Source organism: Arachis hypogaea, chromosome 12 (assembly GCF_003086295.3).
Source record: "Arachis hypogaea cultivar Tifrunner chromosome 12, arahy.Tifrunner.gnm2.J5K5, whole genome shotgun sequence".
NCBI classification, from domain to species: domain Eukaryota; kingdom Viridiplantae; phylum Streptophyta; class Magnoliopsida; order Fabales; family Fabaceae; genus Arachis; species Arachis hypogaea.
This window is the reverse complement of record NC_092047.1, coordinates 10,482,025-10,502,674: the sequence shown is the minus strand read 5'-3', so window position 1 is coordinate 10,502,674 and position 20,650 is coordinate 10,482,025. Positions and strand designations below refer to the sequence as shown.

At 31.7% G+C, this 20,650-nt stretch overlaps 2 protein-coding genes and 2 non-coding genes across 4 annotated transcripts; all 4 read right to left on the bottom strand.

The window, feature by feature from the left end:
• Positions 1–546: 546 nt before the first annotated feature.
• LOC112731774 (small nucleolar RNA snoR114) lies at positions 547–629 on the bottom strand. The gene has a single exon (XR_003167536.1). It is a non-coding gene; the product is annotated as a small nucleolar RNA snoR114 (small nucleolar RNA).
• A 10-nt stretch (positions 630–639) lies between these two features.
• TRNAG-GCC (transfer RNA glycine (anticodon GCC)) lies at positions 640–710 on the bottom strand. The gene has a single exon. It is a non-coding gene; the product is annotated as a tRNA-Gly (tRNA).
• Positions 711–6,296: 5,586 nt separating this feature from the next.
• LOC112726806 (BON1-associated protein 2) lies at positions 6,297–7,452 on the bottom strand. The gene has a single exon (XM_025776327.3). The coding sequence runs from the start codon at positions 7,212–7,214 to the stop codon at positions 6,657–6,659; it is 558 nt and encodes a 185-aa protein (XP_025632112.1). The 5' UTR covers positions 7,215–7,452; the 3' UTR covers positions 6,297–6,656.
• Positions 7,453–11,126: 3,674 nt separating this feature from the next.
• LOC112726805 (BON1-associated protein 2-like) lies at positions 11,127–11,863 on the bottom strand. Its single transcript, XM_025776326.3, has one exon. The coding sequence runs from the start codon at positions 11,751–11,753 to the stop codon at positions 11,190–11,192; it is 564 nt and encodes a 187-aa protein (XP_025632111.1). The 5' UTR covers positions 11,754–11,863; the 3' UTR covers positions 11,127–11,189.
• Positions 11,864–20,650: the final 8,787 nt, after the last annotated feature.

The window sequence follows — 20,650 nt, the reverse complement described above, 5'->3', positions numbered from 1 at the left end:
ATGGAATATTGCATAGACAAAACAATATTCAAATTCTCAACATTTATTTAAGCGGACAAATTAACTAACTAATAAACTAACCCCACTTGATTTATTACAGTACATATTTTACAGGGACAAATATTAGAATGGATCCTAGATTATACTAAATCAACTCTCTTTACTACTATTTGGAGTTTTTTTTTTTGGACTTAGAGTTTAATTTAATTATGCATTTTTTGCTTATTGTTAAATGTAATTATTTAAGTTAGCAACCTAGTAAATTTCAAAATTATGACTCCTTGCTATAAATAATGAATTAGTCTCATTTGTCCAACAACGGTCTATGAAAACAAAACCAACAATCCTCAGCAGATGCCAACTTCCAACAACTCTCGTAATGGTTTAAGGTAGGAGCAGCATAAATTGAATTGTCCACATCTACCATATGCTTACATGTGTAGCCAACCTTAACTAATGTATAAATACATGTGCAAGTATCAAGAAAAGTCCCACTTTGAAAAAGTTGTCATACAAGAAATTAAAGTATAAAATTAAAAAAACAAGGAGCTCAGATGCACTTGTTATTCTATCCCAAGGATCAGATTTGTGATGGACCCACCATTCACAAGTAAATTTCATCACTGCTCCAAGAAGACTTGCACCAGCCGGGAATCGAACCCGGGTCTGTACCGTGGCAGGGTACTATTCTACCACTAGACCACTGGTGCTTTGTTGATTGATTTTGTGAGTATATATATATATATAAAACAAAAGACAAAATATATATTCAAAAGTTCAATCAATTTAAAAATAATTGAGTTATATTATTTTAATAAATATATAACAAATATTAAATAAACACCAACAATACAAATATAAACTCGTATAAATCCAACGTTACATAAGACAAAGAAACTCATATTCTAAGACTTTCTTCTTTTAACAATCAAATAAAGCCCTTCTTATTGAAGGGGATGGGTTGCGGATTAGGATTTTATAGGTTAAGTTTTTACAAACGATCTAAAAAAATCATAATGCTTTGTTCATTCATTGCAAGAAGGTTGGGGAAGATAAGAAGGGTTTGCAGCCTTTTAGATCCCAAGCAGCTTGGATGACTCATCCCTTTTTTAGGAATGTAGTTGATACAACTTAGAGTAAAGGAGCTCCAGACATAGTCAAGAGTTTGCTAGAGGTTCAGAAAGATGCAATCATCTTCAATAAAGATATTTTTGAAAATATTTTTGTCAAGAAGAGGTAATTGGAGAGGCAATTAAATGATGTTCAGCTTTCTCTGAAGAGTGCTGAAGATCCGTAGTTAAGGATTAAAGAACAAGGCTTGCATGAGGAACTGAATAATATCCTTCTTCAAGAAGAGCTTTTGTGGTATCAAAAGTCAAGAGAATAGTGGGTTCAATGTGGTGACATAAATATTAATTTTTTTCACCTGCAAACGGTTATCAGGCGAAAGATGAATAAGATTCATGGGTTATTTTTAGAAAAGACGAGACTTAGTCTACGGATACGCAGGTTAAGGGTTAAAGAACAAGGCTTGTATGAGAAATTGAATATATGCTTCTTCAAGAAGAGCTTTTGTGGTATCAGAAATCTAGAGAACAGTGGATTCGATGTGGTGATATAAATACTAAATTTTTTTCACCTGCAAACGATTATCAGGCGAAAGAGGAATAAGATTCATGGGTTGTTTTTAGAAGATGGGACTTGGTCTATAGATACGCAGGTACTGGAGTCGGAAACAAATTCTTTCTTTCAGAAACTGTTTTCTTCAAGGGAAGATATTGATCTGGATGCTATGGGACTTTCCATGTCCTTTTCTCAGTGATGAGGCCTGCCAATGACTAATTGAACCAGTGACACTTGAAGAAGTGAAACCATGAATTCCTTTAACACTTCAGGGCAAGATGGTTTTCATGCTCTGTTTTATAAAGAGTTTTGAAATTCTCTTAGTTATGACATGTGAAGGTTAGTTAAACAAGCCTTTGATGGGGAGACTATAAATGCGACTATCTTTGATACTTTCATTGTTCTGGTACCCAAAGTAGAAGCTCCCTCGTCTTTAAAAGTGTTTTGTCCTATTAGTTTATGTAATATTTATAAAATCATTACGAAAGTTCTTGTAAATAGGTTCAGACCTTTCCTCGTGGAGATTATTACTCCCTTCAGGGTGGTTTTATTCCAAGGAGAAGAACCACAAAGAACATTATTATTGCTCAGAAAATTATGCACTTCATGAGGAATACAAAGTCTAAAAAGGAAACTATGGCGTTCAAAATTGACCTAAAAAAAGCTTATAATAGGGTAGACTGGAGATTTTTTGAAGCTTCTCTGGTAAGATTTGGATTTTCGAAGGCTACTATTAATCTTATCATGGCTTGTGTGACATCTTTTTCTTTGGTTATCTTGTGGAATGAGAATAGACTTCCAAATTTCAACCCCAAGAGAGATTTGAGGCAAGGAGATCCCATGTCTCCTTATTTTTTTGTGCTTTGTATGGAGATCCTTGCCTGTCTTATTTCTCATAGAGTGTCGCAAGGTTCATGAATTTTGGTATCAATTTAAAGACATGGACCAAGAATTTCTCATTTGATGTTTACTAATAATCTGCTATTATTCTGTAAGGCTACGAAAGCTTAGGTGGTAAAGGTCATGAAGATTCTGGATTTATTCTCAAAAGCATCAGGATTGAAGGTGAATTTTAATACATCTAAGGCTTAGTATTCGAAGAATGTTTCTGCAAGAAGGAAAGTAGTTCTCTCAGGGGTGTTTAGCATTAGGTTTTGTCAAGATTTGGGTAGATTCCTGGAGTTAATATTGGGCATGATAGGGCTTCTAGGAGGATGACTCGGGAAGTTATTGAAAAAATTCAAAGGAAGCTTGCCAGCTCGAAGGGGTGTTTACTAAATAAGGCGAGAAGGCTTTGCTTGGTTAAATCGGTTATGACTTTTATCCCAGTTTACAACACGCAAATTTCTCTTATTCTCCTAAGTATGCTAATAAGATCGACTCCTTGATGAAGCAGTTCCTGTGGAAATCAGGCCAGGCTAATGGGAGAGGTTTGCCCTTAGTTAAGTGGGATGTAGCAATAACTCCTAAAAGGATAGAAGGTTTAGGTATTAGAGATACTCAATGTGCAAACATGGCACTTCTTGGCAAGCTAGTTCGGGATTGTCTCATTAATAGCAACAAGTTGTAGGTGAAGATTATGAAGTATAAATATCTCAAGAATCTGAGCTATCTAGGCAACTATCGCAGACATCACTCTTCGGCTACTTGGAAGAACATTGTTAAAGCTTATGCTTCAGTTCTGGGAGGGTTTCGATGGAATGTCAGAGATGTACGTCAATCAGTGTGGTATGATGAGTGAACTCCATTCAGAAGGCTTTGCGATCTTGCTTCTTACGTGCATATTTCTGAGTCAGACTTGGTAGTGGCTGATTTGTGGAGGGATGGTTCTTGGGTAGTGGATAGACTTACAACGCCTATTCTGCTTGAGACCAAGCAGTTTATTAGCTGCCTGCGTTATCCGAGTAGTGCCAATTTGAAAACTAGGTGGAGTTGGGAGCCTGTGACAACAAATGGATATAGTGCTCGAGAAGGTTACAAATGGTTATTAAAGAATAAATTGAACTGGAATGTTAATGGCAACTGGAATTAGTTGTGGCATTCGATTGTCCTGGAAAAGATCAAACTAACTATGTGGCTTGGTGTTCATAATGCTCTCCCAACTGAGAATTTTCGTTTCAGGTGTCATTTAGCTAGTTCAGATCAGTGCCCGAGATGCAATGAGGCACTGAAAAAAAATTGTTCATTGTCTTAGAGACTATGAGAAATCCAAAGCTATTTGGCATATGTTGAACCCTCTAATTATTGACTCAGTTGAAGGTACTACTCTCGAAGATTGGTTTCAGAAAAACATGACTGGTAATGAGGCACTTTTTGGGTCGGTGCTTTGGTGGGTGTGGAGACATATGTGTAATGATATTCTGAATGATAGAAACCAATGGACTGACCACAAGGTAGTTGCTCTTGCTATAATAACCGCCTCTAATATAAAATTAAATATGAGTAGAAGCTCTTCGTTCAGAACGTTCAAGAATCGGCTATGCTGAGAACCACGAGTCGAAAATAGTTTTAAAGTTAATTGTGATGCAACTTTGTTTCCTGATTTGAACTTGGGTGATTTTGGTTGCCTTATTAGAAATTCTAATGGTGGTTGGATTTTAGGTTGTTTTGAAAGCTCTTTCCCCTGATCTATTGTCAGATGTGAACTCTTTGCAGTTTGGAGGGATCTTGTTTTAGCTTGGGACTGCGGTTTGAGAGATATTGTGTGTGAAACAGATTGCCTTAAAATTTTTTATTTTTTGCATGATTCTGTTGAAGGGTATCCGTTTGAAGTTGTTAATCTTGTGCGCAAGATTTAGGAGCTTCGATCAAGACTTTGGTTTGTTCAAATTGAGTGGGTAGCCCGAAAATAAAACAAAGCTGCGAATTGAATGACTAGATATGGAGCAAGGAGTAATCCTAATAATATTATTTGGTCTGAATCTTGTGATGATCTTAATCAACAAGTCATATGTTCTGATTTAGGATAGATATCTTACTTTGTGTTTCTTGTTTACTTGTATAGACACTAATATATATATATATATATATATATATATATATATATATATGGGGAGTTCTATGATAGCCTTAATTTTAGTGACTAAGAGTGGCATGAGTTTGATCTATAAATAAAATATTGATTTATGGCAAGAAAATTAAATCTAAGACCAAAATGATTCTCTTTCTCTTATAATTTTTTATGATTATTTTTATCAAAATAATTTTTTATAATTATAAAAATAATATAAAAAAATAACATCAAAATAATTTTTTAATTATTATTTTATTATTATTTTTCTAATTATTTATTATTATTTTTATTAATTTCTAAAAATAATATCAAAATTATTTTTTAATTAATTTTATTATTTTTATTTTTAAAAAACTAATACCGAAATGATATTTTCTCTCTTATAATTTCTTATTATTATTTTTAAACTAACACCAAGAGAGAGAATATCATCTTGGTGTTAGTTTCTCGAAATTACAAAAAAAATAATTATAAAATAATTTTAATGTCATTTTAAAAATTATGAAAAATAATAATAAAAAATAATTAAAATATAAAAATAATTATAAAAATTTATTTTAGTAAAAATAATTATAAAATTAGTTATAAGAAATTATTTTTAAAAAGAAAAATAATAATAAAATAATAAATAAAAAATTATTTTAGTATTATTTTTTTGAAATTATTTTTTATAATTATAAAAATAATTATAAGAAATATTTTTAATTAAAATAAACATAAAAAATTATAAAAAAAAGAATTATTTTAGTCTTAAATTTATTTTTTTTGTTATTTTTTAATATTTTATTTATAAGTCAAATTCATGCCACTTTTAATTACCAAAACTAATATCACTATATATATATATATATATATATATATATATATATAAAAGAGCGGAAGATAACAAAAAAAAAATTAAAAATCATTTTTAAAATATAATTTTGGTATACCAATAGTAATAATATAAAAAAGTTTATATATACATGTAATTATATATTATTGTTATATCAATATAAATGATTTTCTTAAAATTATCACAAATAATTATTTAAAAATATAATTAAATAAGTATGAAATAATTTATATTATCCATACATCAACACTAAGCGGTAATTTTAAAAGGTATTTTACGTTTTAAACACGAAAACCCCCCACACGTATCACGAGCTGCTTATCCCTTATATGGTATAATCAAGGTGACAAAGTTACGTACTCTCATGACACGTTTTCCATCGTGTTTTACAAATTAGAATAATATACAAGGGATTAATCGATTTTCACCGTAGCTATTAGCTTATTGACTTTTAGAGGGAAAAAGGGTGAAACTTTCTACCACACGCTTTCTTATTTTGAACACTTCCAAGTTCCAAGTTCCAAAAAAACCATCTCAGGATTCTGGCATGGCGAAATTTTTCTCATTTTTGAGACGAGAAGAACGTCAGAGGGCTATAAAATTTATTATTTTTATGAATAATTAGTTAATAATATTTAAAATATGAATTGAAATATATTATTAAATTATTAAATTAAAAAATTAAAATAATAATTTAAAATATTGATAAAAATAATAAATTTTGCTTATCTTTAAATCTTTTTCTTTCGGAAATTCAATATTTTTACACTACTATTTGTACATAAAAATTAAACACATGTAAACAAATCCAAGGATACATATCTATTAAATAAATTCAACTTATGTAAGACTTCTGTATTAATATATTTTGAGTATACCAAAAGGGAATAATACTAATAAGGAGGAGGTTACAAGATTGAAGTCATTGAACATCCATAACAACTTATAACAAGCCTTCATCGCAATAAATTTCAATTCAAGCTGACTTTGTATGAACTTTGACCAACTAACAAACCTCTTGTAATTACAATATATATTATACACCACTTTTTTAATTTTGTGTATATAACTAAAAATAAATAAAAAAAGAATACAAAATTTATCATTTATACTAATAAAAATACATAAAAATAACATGTCTTAATTAAATATAAAATATTAAAAAAATAACAAAATAATAGATCATCAAATAATAATATTAGGGTAGTTCCACCATACGGGAACTCCAAGAACAACTTCTTCACCAGGTTCCTTCTTAGTCTTTTTCTGATCCTCCACCAACTCCTTCACCGTATTTTCCACCGGTGGTGCCACCGTCATCCTCCTCACGGAGAAATGAATAACTCCATTTCTCCTTCCATCCCAATCCCTCAACCTATAACTCAGCACATTGTCGCCGTCTCTGTCGCTGTCGCTGCCAAACCCAGAACCACCCAACAATATATCCGAAATAGCAATCCTTGCCACCCCAACGGGTCTAGCACTACTTGCTCTTGAATTCTTGCATTGAACCTCAAACGTGATGGACCTTGCATGCATTGGAATCTCAAGCAATAACTTCTCGTTCCATGAAATCAGACTTGAGCTATGATTATTGTTGATGATAATGTGAGTGTTTTTGGCTGCTTTTGTTGTGCAAGATTTGAGTGACTCAGCTCGAACGACGACGTATGATTCCTCCTTCACATGAACGTTTTCACCGGAAATAACCGTAATCTCTATAGTTTGTGAGCTTACCCCCATAGCTTAGAGTGTATGTATTAATTATTAATTATGTAACAAAATAATAAGACTATGAATAATGTGTGTAATGTTTTTGGTGGTGTTGGTGAACAATAAGCAGTGTTGAAGGATGGTTTATATAATGAATGGAGGTAGATATAATATGTAAATGTGTTATGGGGAAGGGGGCACGAAAAAGAGAGAGAAAGAACAAAAGAAATTGAGGTGGCGTTTCGGTGATTTTAATGGATTTTAATTCTCTCCGTTTGGTTGGTGTGAAGTTAAGGTGTAATATGTGTGGGGACTTTGACTTTTGACTTTGACCTTTTCGCTTCATCGTTTTTAACTTTTATACGCCACACGCACTCTGATAGTGAATCCGCGCGCGGTTTGGTAGATTTCATGGGAAAAATAATATGCAGTGTGTTCCGAACGGAGCGCGTGTGATCTATGGGCTGCTTTTGTTTAAACTAGAATATAGAGATATAAAATTGTGTTTGATAAAGGAGATATAAATAAAAATAATGTATTTATAAATATTGAATTAATATATTTTGTGTTCATCTTAATAGAAAAAATATAAAGATACTAATAAAGAACACAATTTATTTTTTATTTTTTTTTTTATTATTTTTATTAATTTTTTATAATTATATTTTTTATTATTATATTTTTCATTTCAAATTTTTTGAATGAAAAAAATGAGAATAAATTGTATTTTCATAATTTGTTTTAGTTTATCATCAAACAGAATACAAAAACACAAATTTTTGTGTCTCTGTCCATCAGTATCTTGTCCTGACATGTTCTCAATGTCTTGTCCTGTCATGTTCTTAGAAACAAACGCAGACGAGTTTCTTATATGCATATCTAGGGGGCAGCAGTTTTATTTGAATTTGACTAACATTTAACCATTAAAAGAAAAGTGAGTAATTTCATATTATTGGATGAAATCTCACACTATTAAAAATACCAATAATAACTAATTGAGGATTATAAATCACAAAATTGACTAGTCCCTAACACTCTTCTATAACTAAAAATAGGACAATATATATATATAATTAGTCACTAAATTAATTTATATATGATTATGTGTATTGTTTAATTTATTTTTAATATATATTTTATATTTTAAAATATATTTTTTATAAATAAATAATTTTTTTTATATATGTAGCATAATTGATGTATAAACTATATATACTTTTATTACAAATTGGTTTTTACTCATATCATTTATACAATTAAAAAAGAGTTAAGTACGATTTTGGTCTATAAGGTATAGGTCGAAAAAAATTTTTTGTTCTTAATATTTTTTTTTATACAAAATCGTTCCTAAAGTTTAATACCAAATTTTAAAATCGTCATTTTTTACTTAAATATTAAATTTTAGACTAAATTACTCATAATAAAAAATATTATAAAATAAAAAAATAAGAGAAAGAGAGTGTTTCTGTTTCTACGAAGGGAGATGGGAAGAAGAAGAAGAAGGAAGAGAAGAAGAAACTGTCCATGATCACCTCTATCTCTATTTCTATCGCCATTTCCATACGATTTTGGTTATGGACGATTTTAAAACTAAGTTAACTCTTAGGGACGATTTAGTATACAAAAAAAGATTGAGAACGAAAAAAATTTTGACTTATACCTTAAGAATCAAAATCGTACTTAACCCATTAAAATATTTGTGGTATATAATTTTTTAAAATTGACATGGTTTATAGGCAAATAAAATTTAAAAAGTAGATAAATATTCGTAAACAATGAAATCAGACACTCCTTTAGTCCAATGGCTCCAAATACCTTTGTCTTAGTAATTTTCTCAATAAGACTCCAAATCAAATTATGAGGCTATTCTTAAAAAAAAAAGATTACCATTTAGGTAATTTGTTTTTATTGACAAAAGGTCAAATTAAACTGTTGAACAATTTCAAAAAGTCAAATATATATAGAGTTTAATTTAATGTACTGATAGTGTAAAACGTTTTATATAATCGTCTAATTAATTTATTTGTTTGGATGACTATTTACGTAGTCAATATAAAAAATAGATATTTTTACTGACATAATGATATATAATTGAATACACGTATAAAATTATTTTATACGACAATGTATCAAAATTAAATTTATTTTTTAAATAAAATGTTTGAAATTTTTTTTTTCTGGCTTTAGAGTTCTTTCAACACTCTCTTTCCAGAATAATGTAGTGGTGTAAATGATAGGGTGATAAATTAGTTTCAGTTATTCTGTTTTAACAGAATCTGTTATATATGTTGCTTCTTTTGGGTAACCGCTATGTCTGGTATAAATAATAGTTAGTGTATATGCTATGGATTCATTCAATCAATTCTCGCATTGTTCATTCATCGAAAATATTTCATTTCTATGATTTTAGATTGTTTTTTTGAAAGCGTTCATCTCTTTGGTGTTGATCTTTTACTTCTATATCTACTTTGTATGTGCTCTCTTTAATCAATTATATATGTTAGATATATATCAATATTATTAGTTATTAAAATCAGTCACTAATTAATATAAAATATACATTAAAATTATGCTAAATAATATATATTTATAAATAAATATATAATGATTGATTTTAGTGTATATAATATTTTTTATTTTTAATATATATAAAATATACTTTATCTTTAATTTGAAAAAAAAAATAAAAGTACACACATGAGCCATATTTTTTAATTTTTCTCTTTAATCCTATAGTAGTGCCATAACTACAACATGAATGAATGTTAGAATGTATGTATAATTTTGTTAATAAAATGTTTTAGAGAATTGGGACCGATCAGTTATCAACGATTTCGCAATTAGGTCGCAATTTTATTTTTTGAAACCAATAAAGGAAATAGAGGCAGTTTCAACTTTCAAATCACAAATCAATTACCTATTTAACGATGATTATAGATTTATAGCACAGTAGTGGTTGTTGAAAATTGCTAAGAATCTTTACCAACGCCTTAAAAATTGGCAGAAAATCAAATTCACGGATCCATGTAGCGGCGGTTCTAAACCGCACAAATCCCTTGTGAAATAGCCGCAATTGTTTATTGGTGGAAACTTAGATGCATTCGACTTCATGTGAAGTTGATAGCTGAGAGCTGTTATATGAAAATTTAGTTAAATCAATCAAATTATTTAATGGCTCTCAGCTATCAATTTCACGTGAAGTCGACTGCACCGGAGTTTCCATCTTGTTTATTTTCCTTGTGAACTTCCGAACCGTAACCAGCAACCGACTTTCAACTAAAAGTATTGTTATTCACTTTGACCATATAACTTGCCAAACACGTAATAACTCCGTTTAAATTAAGATGATAATTTTATTTACTAATATATATTATAATAATTAATAAGAATGTGAACATTGTACTTTTGAGTTTTGCTTTTTCATTCTTTTCTTTTCTTCTTTAGCATGGAATGTCGTTATATTATGTATTTTATGTACAATTTTAATCTATACGTAAGTGTTTTTCAAGTAAGAATTCCTTATAAAGTAATACCAAAAAACCAAGTAGTGAAGCAAGCTAATTACGATTTATAGAAAATTCTATGTGAGCTTAAATAATAAATATATCTCATTACAAGCAGATATGCATAAAATTAAAAATAATGCTACAAAAATAATAATAATAATAATTTATACTTAAATTTACAAATATTTTACATACAAAAAATATATAATTTATATTTATATTTATTAAAATTTTAGAATAATATAATTTGTATCTATATTTTTTAAAATTTGTACATATAAATTTATAAAATTTATTTATTAAAAAAATTATTTATTAAAAATAATTTAGTATTTATGGTATGGTAGCCAAATAATAATAAAAAATATTAAAAATTGTTGCCTCAGAAGTCAGAACATTTTTTTTAAAGAGCAATTAATTAAATGAATCCTTGATCTGGAAAAACAAAAAATGAATAAACTTAAAACAACAACAAAAAAGAGAGCAATAATATAGATCTTCAAATAATATTGGGGTAGTTCCACCATAAAGGAACACCAAGAACAACTTCATTGGAGTTCTTATTATTCTTCTTCATGTGATCCTCCACCAAACCCTTCACCGGCGGCTCCACTGCTTCTTCCACGGCGGCCGTGATCTTCGCAGTCGTTACGGAGAAATGAATAACTCCATTTCTCCGTCCATCCCAGTCCCTCAACCTATAACTCAACACATTATTGTCGTCGTCGCTGTCGCTGCCGAACCCCGAACCACCCAACAATATATCCGAAATAGCAATCCTTGCCATCCCAACGGGTCTAGCACTACTTGCTCTTGAATTCTTGCATTGAACCTCAAATGTAATGGACCTTGCATGCATTGGAATCTCAAGCAATAACTTCTCGTTCCATGAAATCAAACTTGAGCTATGATTATTGTTGATAATAATGTGAGTGTTTTTGGCTGCTTTTGTTGTGCAAGATTTGAGTGACTCAGCTCGAACGACGACGTATGATTCCTCCTTCACATGAACGTTTTCACCGGAAATAACCGTAATCTCTATAGTTCGTGAGCTTAGCCCCATGATGCTGATGCTAATTATTAGATATGTGTGTGTGGTGTTAGTTTAGATTGTTTTCGTTGTTGTGATGATGGAGATTAATAACGAGGGTGAAGGTTGACGCTCTTATAAGGATGTCAAGGGGTAGAAAAATTTGTTGGAAGGGAACACGAAAAAGAGAAAGAAATAGCGAAAGAAGTTGACGAGTTGCGTGGACTTTTTGACTTTTGACCTCAGCTTACTTACACTTACACCAATATATATACAGTGCTTATTATTAAATATTAATTAACGTAATATTATATAATTAATAAAATTTATTATTTTTAATTATCAGTATTTAAATTTTAAATTTTAAATTATAATAACATAAAAGTAAAATATAAATTAAATAATATCTAATATTAATAAAAAATATTAATTCTGACGCGTCATTAGTGATGGGAATATATCGAGTAAGGACTGTGTGTGTGCCTTTGGAGACAAGTTTACCTGCGTATCTACTACTAGTGCCTCTTCATTAGATTATTTATGTCATCACTTCACTACATTTAAAATACGTGAATATGTGTGTAACTGTGTATGTTCTTATTCTTCTTCTCAGAAATTCAGATAAAAGGACAAAACATTATTATTTTTAATTTTTATTTAAACATTTAAAAGTAGTGTCTATATGTGACTGCAAACAAATTTAAGGAGAAATTACTTAAATAAAATAACTCTTTTTAATATTATTTATTTATAATTTTTTTAAAAAATGTATTATTTTATTTTATTTTAATTTTATATAATTTATTAAAAGCACCAGCGGATTCAAAATTTATACGTAAACCATGGGATTTTATTACGATATTTTTTAAGTTAGATAATTTTATTTATGAAATGAAAAAAATATAGAGATGTCCATGTATGAGACAAATAAAAGAATGTGCTTGTTACGGTACGATGATAAATTCATACGTATCGATATGTTTAAAATATGGATAAATAATAACAAGTCATGTAGAATTTATTTTCCACATCAACATTTAATTTTTGTTTTTTTAAATATATATTATATCACTATTTTTATTAATACACTCGTTTAATTAAATAAAAATAAAAAATATTTTTTATTTAATTTTATAAAAAGTCTTAAACATCCTTCTTTTATTTGATTAGACAAAAATATCCTTTTAAATTAACGAAATTTTAGAATTCAATTAATCATAATTTTATAGTTTCAAATAATTTAAACAACATAATAAAAATATATTAAAAAAATAAAAAATAAAAAAAAAATTTATCTTCTTCAATTTCTCTAATCATTCGTGCCCCCTCTAAGCAAAACATATTAAAGAAATAAAAAATCGATCGTTCTTCGTCTTCTCCAATTACCCCTCTGAAGTAAAGTAGTGAAAGTCCCAAACCAAAACCCTAGGTTCTTTGCCGCCGACGTGCTCCCCGAGGTTCTAAGGCACTCTCTTCCTTCCAAAATTTTCAGAAACGAAACCACAAATTCAACCAATTCTTCCTTCTCTGCTTTCAAATGGGTCCTTCATTCTGACCCAAAAATCCAATCTTTTGTTAACCCTGATGCAATCAACCCTCTTTGAGCTTATGTTTCGTTGCCTCAGGTCACGTTTGGTCCCAAAAGGTGGAATTTTTAATTCAGGCGCCCTTTAATTTTACTGGCTTATGTAGAAGAAGGGAATTTGAGGCCAGTTATGATATAATTTTAGTTGCATAAAGTTATCTTTTTGAGTTTGAAGTCTTAAAGGTTTAAATTTGATTTTTCCAAAACCCTTAGTTTATGTGGAAAATTTGAGAGAAATTTGTAGCTAGTTATTATAATTTTAATTGCATAAGGTTTTGCATTTGGTTAAAGAATCTAGGGTTTTGGTTTGGAATTTTCATTACTTTGCTTCAGAGGGATAATTGAAAAAGATGAAGAACGATTGAATTTTTGTTTTTTTGATATGTTTTGCTTAGAGGAGGGCACGCATGATTAGAGAAATTGGAGAAGATGAAGAAATTGTGATTTTTATTCTTTTAATATGTTTTTTATTGTTGTTTAAATTATTTGAAACTAAAAAATTAGAATTAATTGAATTCTAAAATTTCGTTAATTTAAAAGGATATTTTTGTCTAATCAAATAAAAGAAGGATGTTTAAGACTTTTTATAAAATTAAATAAAAAATATTTTTTATTTTTATTTAATTAAAGGGGTGTATTAGTAAAAGTGGTGATATAATATATATTTAAAAAAACAAAAATTAAATGTTGATGTGGAAAATAAATTCCACGTGAATTGTTATTATTTGTCCATATTTTAAATGTATCGGTACGTATGAATTTATCATCGTACCGTAGCAAACACCATAAAAGAAATGAGGGATTCCTAACGCTCTACTATAAAACTAACATCATATAATAATCTAATAAGAGAGATAAAAAAAGTAAAGTAATCATCAATTAGGAAGTGAGAATTTGTTGAAACTCTTTCTGCAACTTCAAAGTCGACGCCATTATCTCTTTCACACTAGATACATTATCAAAGATGAACCTGTTCCTAGCATTCCATAAGGACCAGCTCAAAATCATCATGATCATTTTCTGAGAGGAGCTATTGGGTTGGGCACGCAAGGCTCCCGTTCTCAAGTTCCACTCAACATAAAAATCAGAGTCTTCGGAGCTCCTTTTACTATCTAGTAAGCCCATTTTTTGACCAAATTTCCTTTGATTTTACACAATAGAAGATGCAATGAGTGATTGTTTCTAGAAATTGTAGGCATTTTCGGCAGATAGGTTGAATCGCTGGGATGCGATGATGAAGCTTTTGCAACACTGGAAGCTTTTCATAGAAGCCCCTCCAGAGAAAAATCATAATCATCCCTGGAATTTTCAGCTTCCACAGTTCCGCCACAAATTTCGTTGTCTCATAATCTCTGCGCAAAATTCAATAGGATGATGGAGAACCCATAAGCCACACGATACCCAATACTCACTTCATACAAACCATTTTTATTAAGGGTCCAATAAATTTTATCTTTTCCACTCCCAATTGTTGTTGCTAGCACACGCTGACTAGTGTCCTAAAAAAAATACTTCTAATTAGAGTTTGATTCCACTGACCATTAGAAAGTATTAAGTCTTTGACCATTAATAGTGGTTGATTTTATAGATTGGAAGTTTCAAATGAAGAAACAACATAAGGATGTGGAGGAGCAAGCCAAGGATCACTGAAGATTCGGATACTGGATCCATCATCAACTCGCCAAGCCAGCCCCTTTTCAACAACCTTACGCCCTTCCAATATGCTACGCCACCCCACGAAGGTACTGTTCCGATCTCTGCATTTATTATAGAACTGTATCGAAAATATTTACTTTTGAGGAGTCTAGATAGGAGTGATTATGACTGAGAGACAACTTTTTAATATTGTTTTGCTAATAGCACCAAATTCTGAGCCCCTAGGTCTTTAAAACCAAGTTCACCTTCCAATTTCGGTCTTGTCATAGTATCCCAACTAACCCATGCCATTTTTTGCTCTGTACTTTTTTTATCCCACCAAAATTGAGAGGGTATGTTGTGAATCTCTCTAAGTAAAGTGTCAACAAGACTTAAACATGATAATGAATAAATTGGGATAGCCTCCCCAATAGATTTTATTAGAACATGCCTGCCTGCAGAGGAGAGAAATTTTCTTTTCCACCCTTGAACTCGCTTCCTCACCTTGTCCTTGATTTCTCCAAAGGTAGCCTTTTTTATTTTTGGACTGTAGATGGAAGACCCAAATATTTATCCTGTGCACCAATATGATCAATTTTTAATTTCTGAGCCAGTAGTAATCGAGCAACGAGAGGAGTATTATTACTAAAGAATAGAGCTGATTTATGCAAATTAACTTTTTGGCCACTGAACCCCTCGTATGACTGAAGAAGATTGAGAATATTTTCACAACTATTTTCTGACGCTTTGCAAAAAAGGATTGAGTCATCTGCAAACAATAAATGATTAACAGTAGGACATCTTCGGTTGGTCTGAATACCTTCAATGAGACTGTTTTGCTCTGCCTTGTTTAGCAAAATGGATAATCCTTCTGCACAAAAAAGAAAAAAGTATGGAGATAGAGGGTCTCCTTGACGGATACCTCTATTTGGTTTAAAAAAATCAAAAGGTTGACCTTCAACAATGACAGAGTAAAAAACTGTAGTCACCACCTCCTGTAACCAACCAATCCACCTAGATTCAAATCCCAGCTTCTCCAAAATGAACAAAAAAAATACCACTCAACACGATCATAGACTTTGCTCATAACCAATTTAATAGCCATTTCACTTGATAGGCCCCTCTTCTTTGTCTTTAGATAGTGCATACATTCATGAGAAACTAGGACATAGACTGAAATCAATCTACCCTTAATGAAGGCACTTTGATTAGGGTTGATCAGCGAAGTCATAAATTTCTGTAGTCGATGAACTAGTATTTTAGAAATAATCTTATACACAACTAAGAGAAGGCTGATGTGTCTAACCTGTATCATATCCTTTGCATAAGGAATCTTAGGAATGAGACAGATTTGTGTATGATTGAAGCTCTTTTGTAGTTTACCACTGACAAAGAAACTGCGGACAGCTTTAAAAACATCTTCCCCTACTAAACTCCAGTAGAATTAAAAGAATTTAGCCGTAAATTCATCATCACCAGGGGCGCTCTGGGGGTGAACACTAAAGACCATACGTTCTACCTCATCAAAACTAACCGATCTAGTTAATTTTCTGTTCATAGTTGCTGAAACTTTGGTTTCAAAATCTCCGAATGCATGTGCCAGATTAGCTTGGTTAATCGATGTGAAGATATCCTTGAAGTATGTTTCAACTACTTGTGCAATTTTCTCACGGGTGGTAGCATACGTACCATGATTCTTTTCTAGTTTCCAAATTTTATTTCTCCGGATTCTGGATTGGAATGATTGGTGAAAGAAACTTGTATTTCTGTTCCCTTATTTTAGCCACTTTACATGAGACTTCTCTCTCCAATAGCTTTCCTCCCTAAAGTAAGCATACTCAAGTTTATTTTTCAAGGCTTCAACCTGTTCTCCCCCTGTAATACCCTCATCTCTGAGAATTTCAAGCTGAGATGTGGGTTCATCAATGTCCTTCTTCGAATTAGATTTGTTCTGCTGCTGCCATTGAACAATACGGTGCCTACAATACTTCGATTTTTGAGACAAAACAAACATTGATAAGCCATCCACCTATTCCTTCTAAGCTTCAGTGATAATTACCCGAATTTCTTCTAAATCACACCATCTCTCTTGAAACTTAAACCTCCGATTAGATTTTTCTATGAACGGATTTGTATCAAGGAGGATAGGCGCATGATCTGAACTGTTTTCTGCGAGTCGAGACAACGAGGCTAATGAAAAACAATCCATCCACTCACCGTTTGTAAGTGCACGGTCAAGTCGTTCCCTGATTTGGTCCTGCCCTCGTCGCCTATTAGTCAAGGTGAACCTTCTCGCAATCATACCCAAGTCCTTCAGTCCACCACCATCAATAAAATTCACAAATTCAGGAATAGATGAAGTTGATTTTAACCCCCCTTACTTCTCATCGAGGCTCACTATAGCATTAAAATCACCCATAATTATAACTTTTTCAAAGAAACCTTGTACAAAAGAGAAAAGTTTTGTGTATTGGGTAGACCAAATACCATCCAATCTATTTAAATGTACCCCAATCAGCCCCCAAAAATAGTTTAAAACATGATCAGATACCTTGACAGTTATGAAAAACTCTTTTTCAACAAGAATCTCAACCGTTGTGCCTTCCTTTCATGTTAAAGCCAATCCACCAGCTGTACCCGTCGGACTAACAATCCTCTAATCTGTAAAATGACAAGATCTCAACTTACTTTCTACCAGACGAGATTGATTTTTTGTTCACATAGAAACAAAATCCTGAGGGAGTAGGATTGACACATCCCTTTAAGGTTATGAACTGTCAGGGGTCTTCCCAAACCGTGACAATTTCATGAAAGAACTCTTATGGCGAATTAAAGGGAAGGAATAAAGAAGGGAATAAAGAAAGGATTAAAGAAAGAAATTGGAAAAATCAAACATTGACCTAGACGGCACAAGAATTCTGTTTTGGGAAAAACCCTACCAGAACAAGTTGAAGGAGTATGTACTCCTCACGTGATCCTATTACGATTTTACATACAAACTGAAACAAAATATATATAAACTATTATAATATTATATATATTATAAAATTATTACTAGAAGAAATAATTTTATAATATGGTATTAAAATTTTTATGATCTAAAGATTTAAGGTTTAGTTAGTATTAAAAAAAAATCAATACTAGACAAATTGTTGGATAATATAACATAAGTTTATTGTACTAGTTAGTAGTAGATGATTGCTCCTATACAATTTAGTTAGAAGTTGTTATGGATGATTAGTCTAACTGGCTAGATGATTAAGTTAATTCATTGATATAGTTAGTTCTAACCTTAGTTAACATGACGTATATAAACCAGCTTCTTGTATTGTTACAATTAAGTGAAACCATTCTGCAAGTTCTCAATTTCTAAACTTGGAACTCATCTTCCTATTCTCTTTGTCCTCTTCAATTTACGAGCTTGTCCTGAGTTTTCACATGGTGCAGTGAGTGTTTTTCTCACTTGTTCCCTTTCTTCTTCTCCGATTCACCCACACGACAGCGTTGAAGAGAGTGCTTCGTTTCGGTTCCGTTAAAGTGTCGACTCCAATCACGAGTTTATAGGGATTGAAGGTAGGTGCTCGTTCTTGTTGATCTTAAGAGGATTAGCGTCTTTGTGCTGCTTTCAATTTCTCTTGTGCACAATTCCTGGTTCGTGGAACTTGCTTTCGCAACATTTTGTCCGATTTAACGGTTTTGCTAAAAGAATCGTTGATTCACACGCTCCTTGCTCCGATTTGGAAAATCCTGGATTCTCCACTGCGGAATCTCAAAATTTCATGCTGATGATGCATCACTTCTCGACTATGCAATCTCAATTAGGATCCTTCTAGTCAACTTTTTTCACCCGAGTAAAAATCCTGGTATCTCACTCACTTCCATTCCCCGGAACAATCACAAATTATCATTCTTGGTCCCATTCTGTGACAATCTCTCTGAAGACGAAGAACAAATTTCTATTTATGGATGGTTCTCTTCCCAAACCTGATAAGACTGACCCTACTTTTGAGGCTTGGGAACGTTGTACTTCTTGTATGCTTTCTTAGCTTCATGCTTCCCTTATTTCTGAGATTTTAGCTAGTGTGTTGTGGTGCAATGTTGTCGCGGATGTTTGGCGAGATTTAAGTCATCAATTTTATTAGGGGGACATTTTTAGCATCGCTGGGTTGGAGGAAGAGATGTTTCCCATCAAACAGGGGGAGTTGTCGATTACTTTTTACTTCATCAAGCTCAAGTCCATTTGGGAGGAAATAGAGGAATTTTGATCGATTTTAAACTGTGATTGCCTGCACAAATGTGACTGTGTCTGTAGAAGTTTTAGAGACTACAGATCACAAACCAATATTATAAGATTATTACAGGCCTAAATGAGGAGCATGCGGGTGTTTGATCTCAAGTTATGCTTATGTAGCCATTCCCGAGCCTTGCTACGGTATTCTCTATGCTTTTATAGCAAGAGAGACAGATGTTTACCTCTGACTTACTTGAAGAAAAGGTGTTAGTCAATGCTGCACAAACCTCCGATTTCATCCCAATTTCTCCAATATTCTCCTTCATGAGGCAGAGGACACGGTGGTCGTGAGGGCCGCTATCGTGGTTCCACTAAGCAAGCACTCAATGCGGCAAACCTAGTCACACTATTGACACATGTTATCATAAGCATGGTTATCCCCCTCATATGCGAAAGCCTCAAACAACTTACGATAGGCGAGTTGTTAACAACATGGTGGCAGATGGAAATGATGCACAAAATGACACCATCTCTGAAGCTTTGAAAAGTGGCACCAATGTAAACACCTTATTCTCCGAAGAGCAAAAACAAGCTTTGATTTCTCTATTCAACCCTCATGGTGATAAACATGCTCATTCTACTAATCTGGTAACCACGATTCATGCTCCTTTAGCAGGTATACATAAAATTCTTTCACTTTCAAGTCACAATTTAAGACCATCTGATTAGATATTAGATACAGGAGCAATTGCTCATGTATTGTTCTCTTTAAAAATTTTCAACCGTTATTATTTCACAGATCCAATCCTAGTTAAGATGCCAGATGGTTCCCAAATTGTATCTACCATTAGGGGAACAATTTGGTTTACTGATTTTTTCTACTTAACTGATGTTTTATATGTGCCTTCTTTCTCATATAACATCATTTCAGTCTCAAAAGCAACCTCAAAATTTTCTTGTCAATTTTTATTCAATGGTGTGAACTGTGAGATGCAGAATTGGATGAAGTTGAAGATGATTGGCACTGCTGATGATCTAAAAAATGGGTTGTATATACTGAACTCAGCCACATTAAGTCGTAGCACTCATCCCTCCACTCAAGTCATCCATACCATTTCCACTAATAAGCACTCTGCAGCACTATGGCATGACAGATTAGGACACATTGTCTCTAATAAATTAGAAATAATGCAAAGAGAATATGATTTTTGAAGTGTAATTTTGATTCATTGAATAATATACCATGTGAACCGTGCCATTTTTCTAAACAGAAGCATTTATCTTTCCCTTCTAGCAATATTAAATCTGTTGAATGTTTTGATATGATACATGTTGATATTTGGGGACCTGTTGCTATACCCTCTACAAAGGGACATAAATATTTCTTAACCATTGTGAAAGATAAATCTCGGTTTACTTGAACTTATTTTATGAAATTGAAATCTTAAACCTTCCAATTAATCTGGGACTTTGTGCACT

Excerpts from the sequence above, each read along its gene's own strand:
- LOC112726806 (XM_025776327.3), bottom strand. The coding sequence starts at position 7,214 with ATGGGGGTAAGCTCACAAACTATAGAGATTACGGTTATTTCCGGTGAA.
- LOC112726805 (XM_025776326.3), bottom strand. The coding sequence starts at position 11,753 with ATGGGGCTAAGCTCACGAACTATAGAGATTACGGTTATTTCCGGTGAA.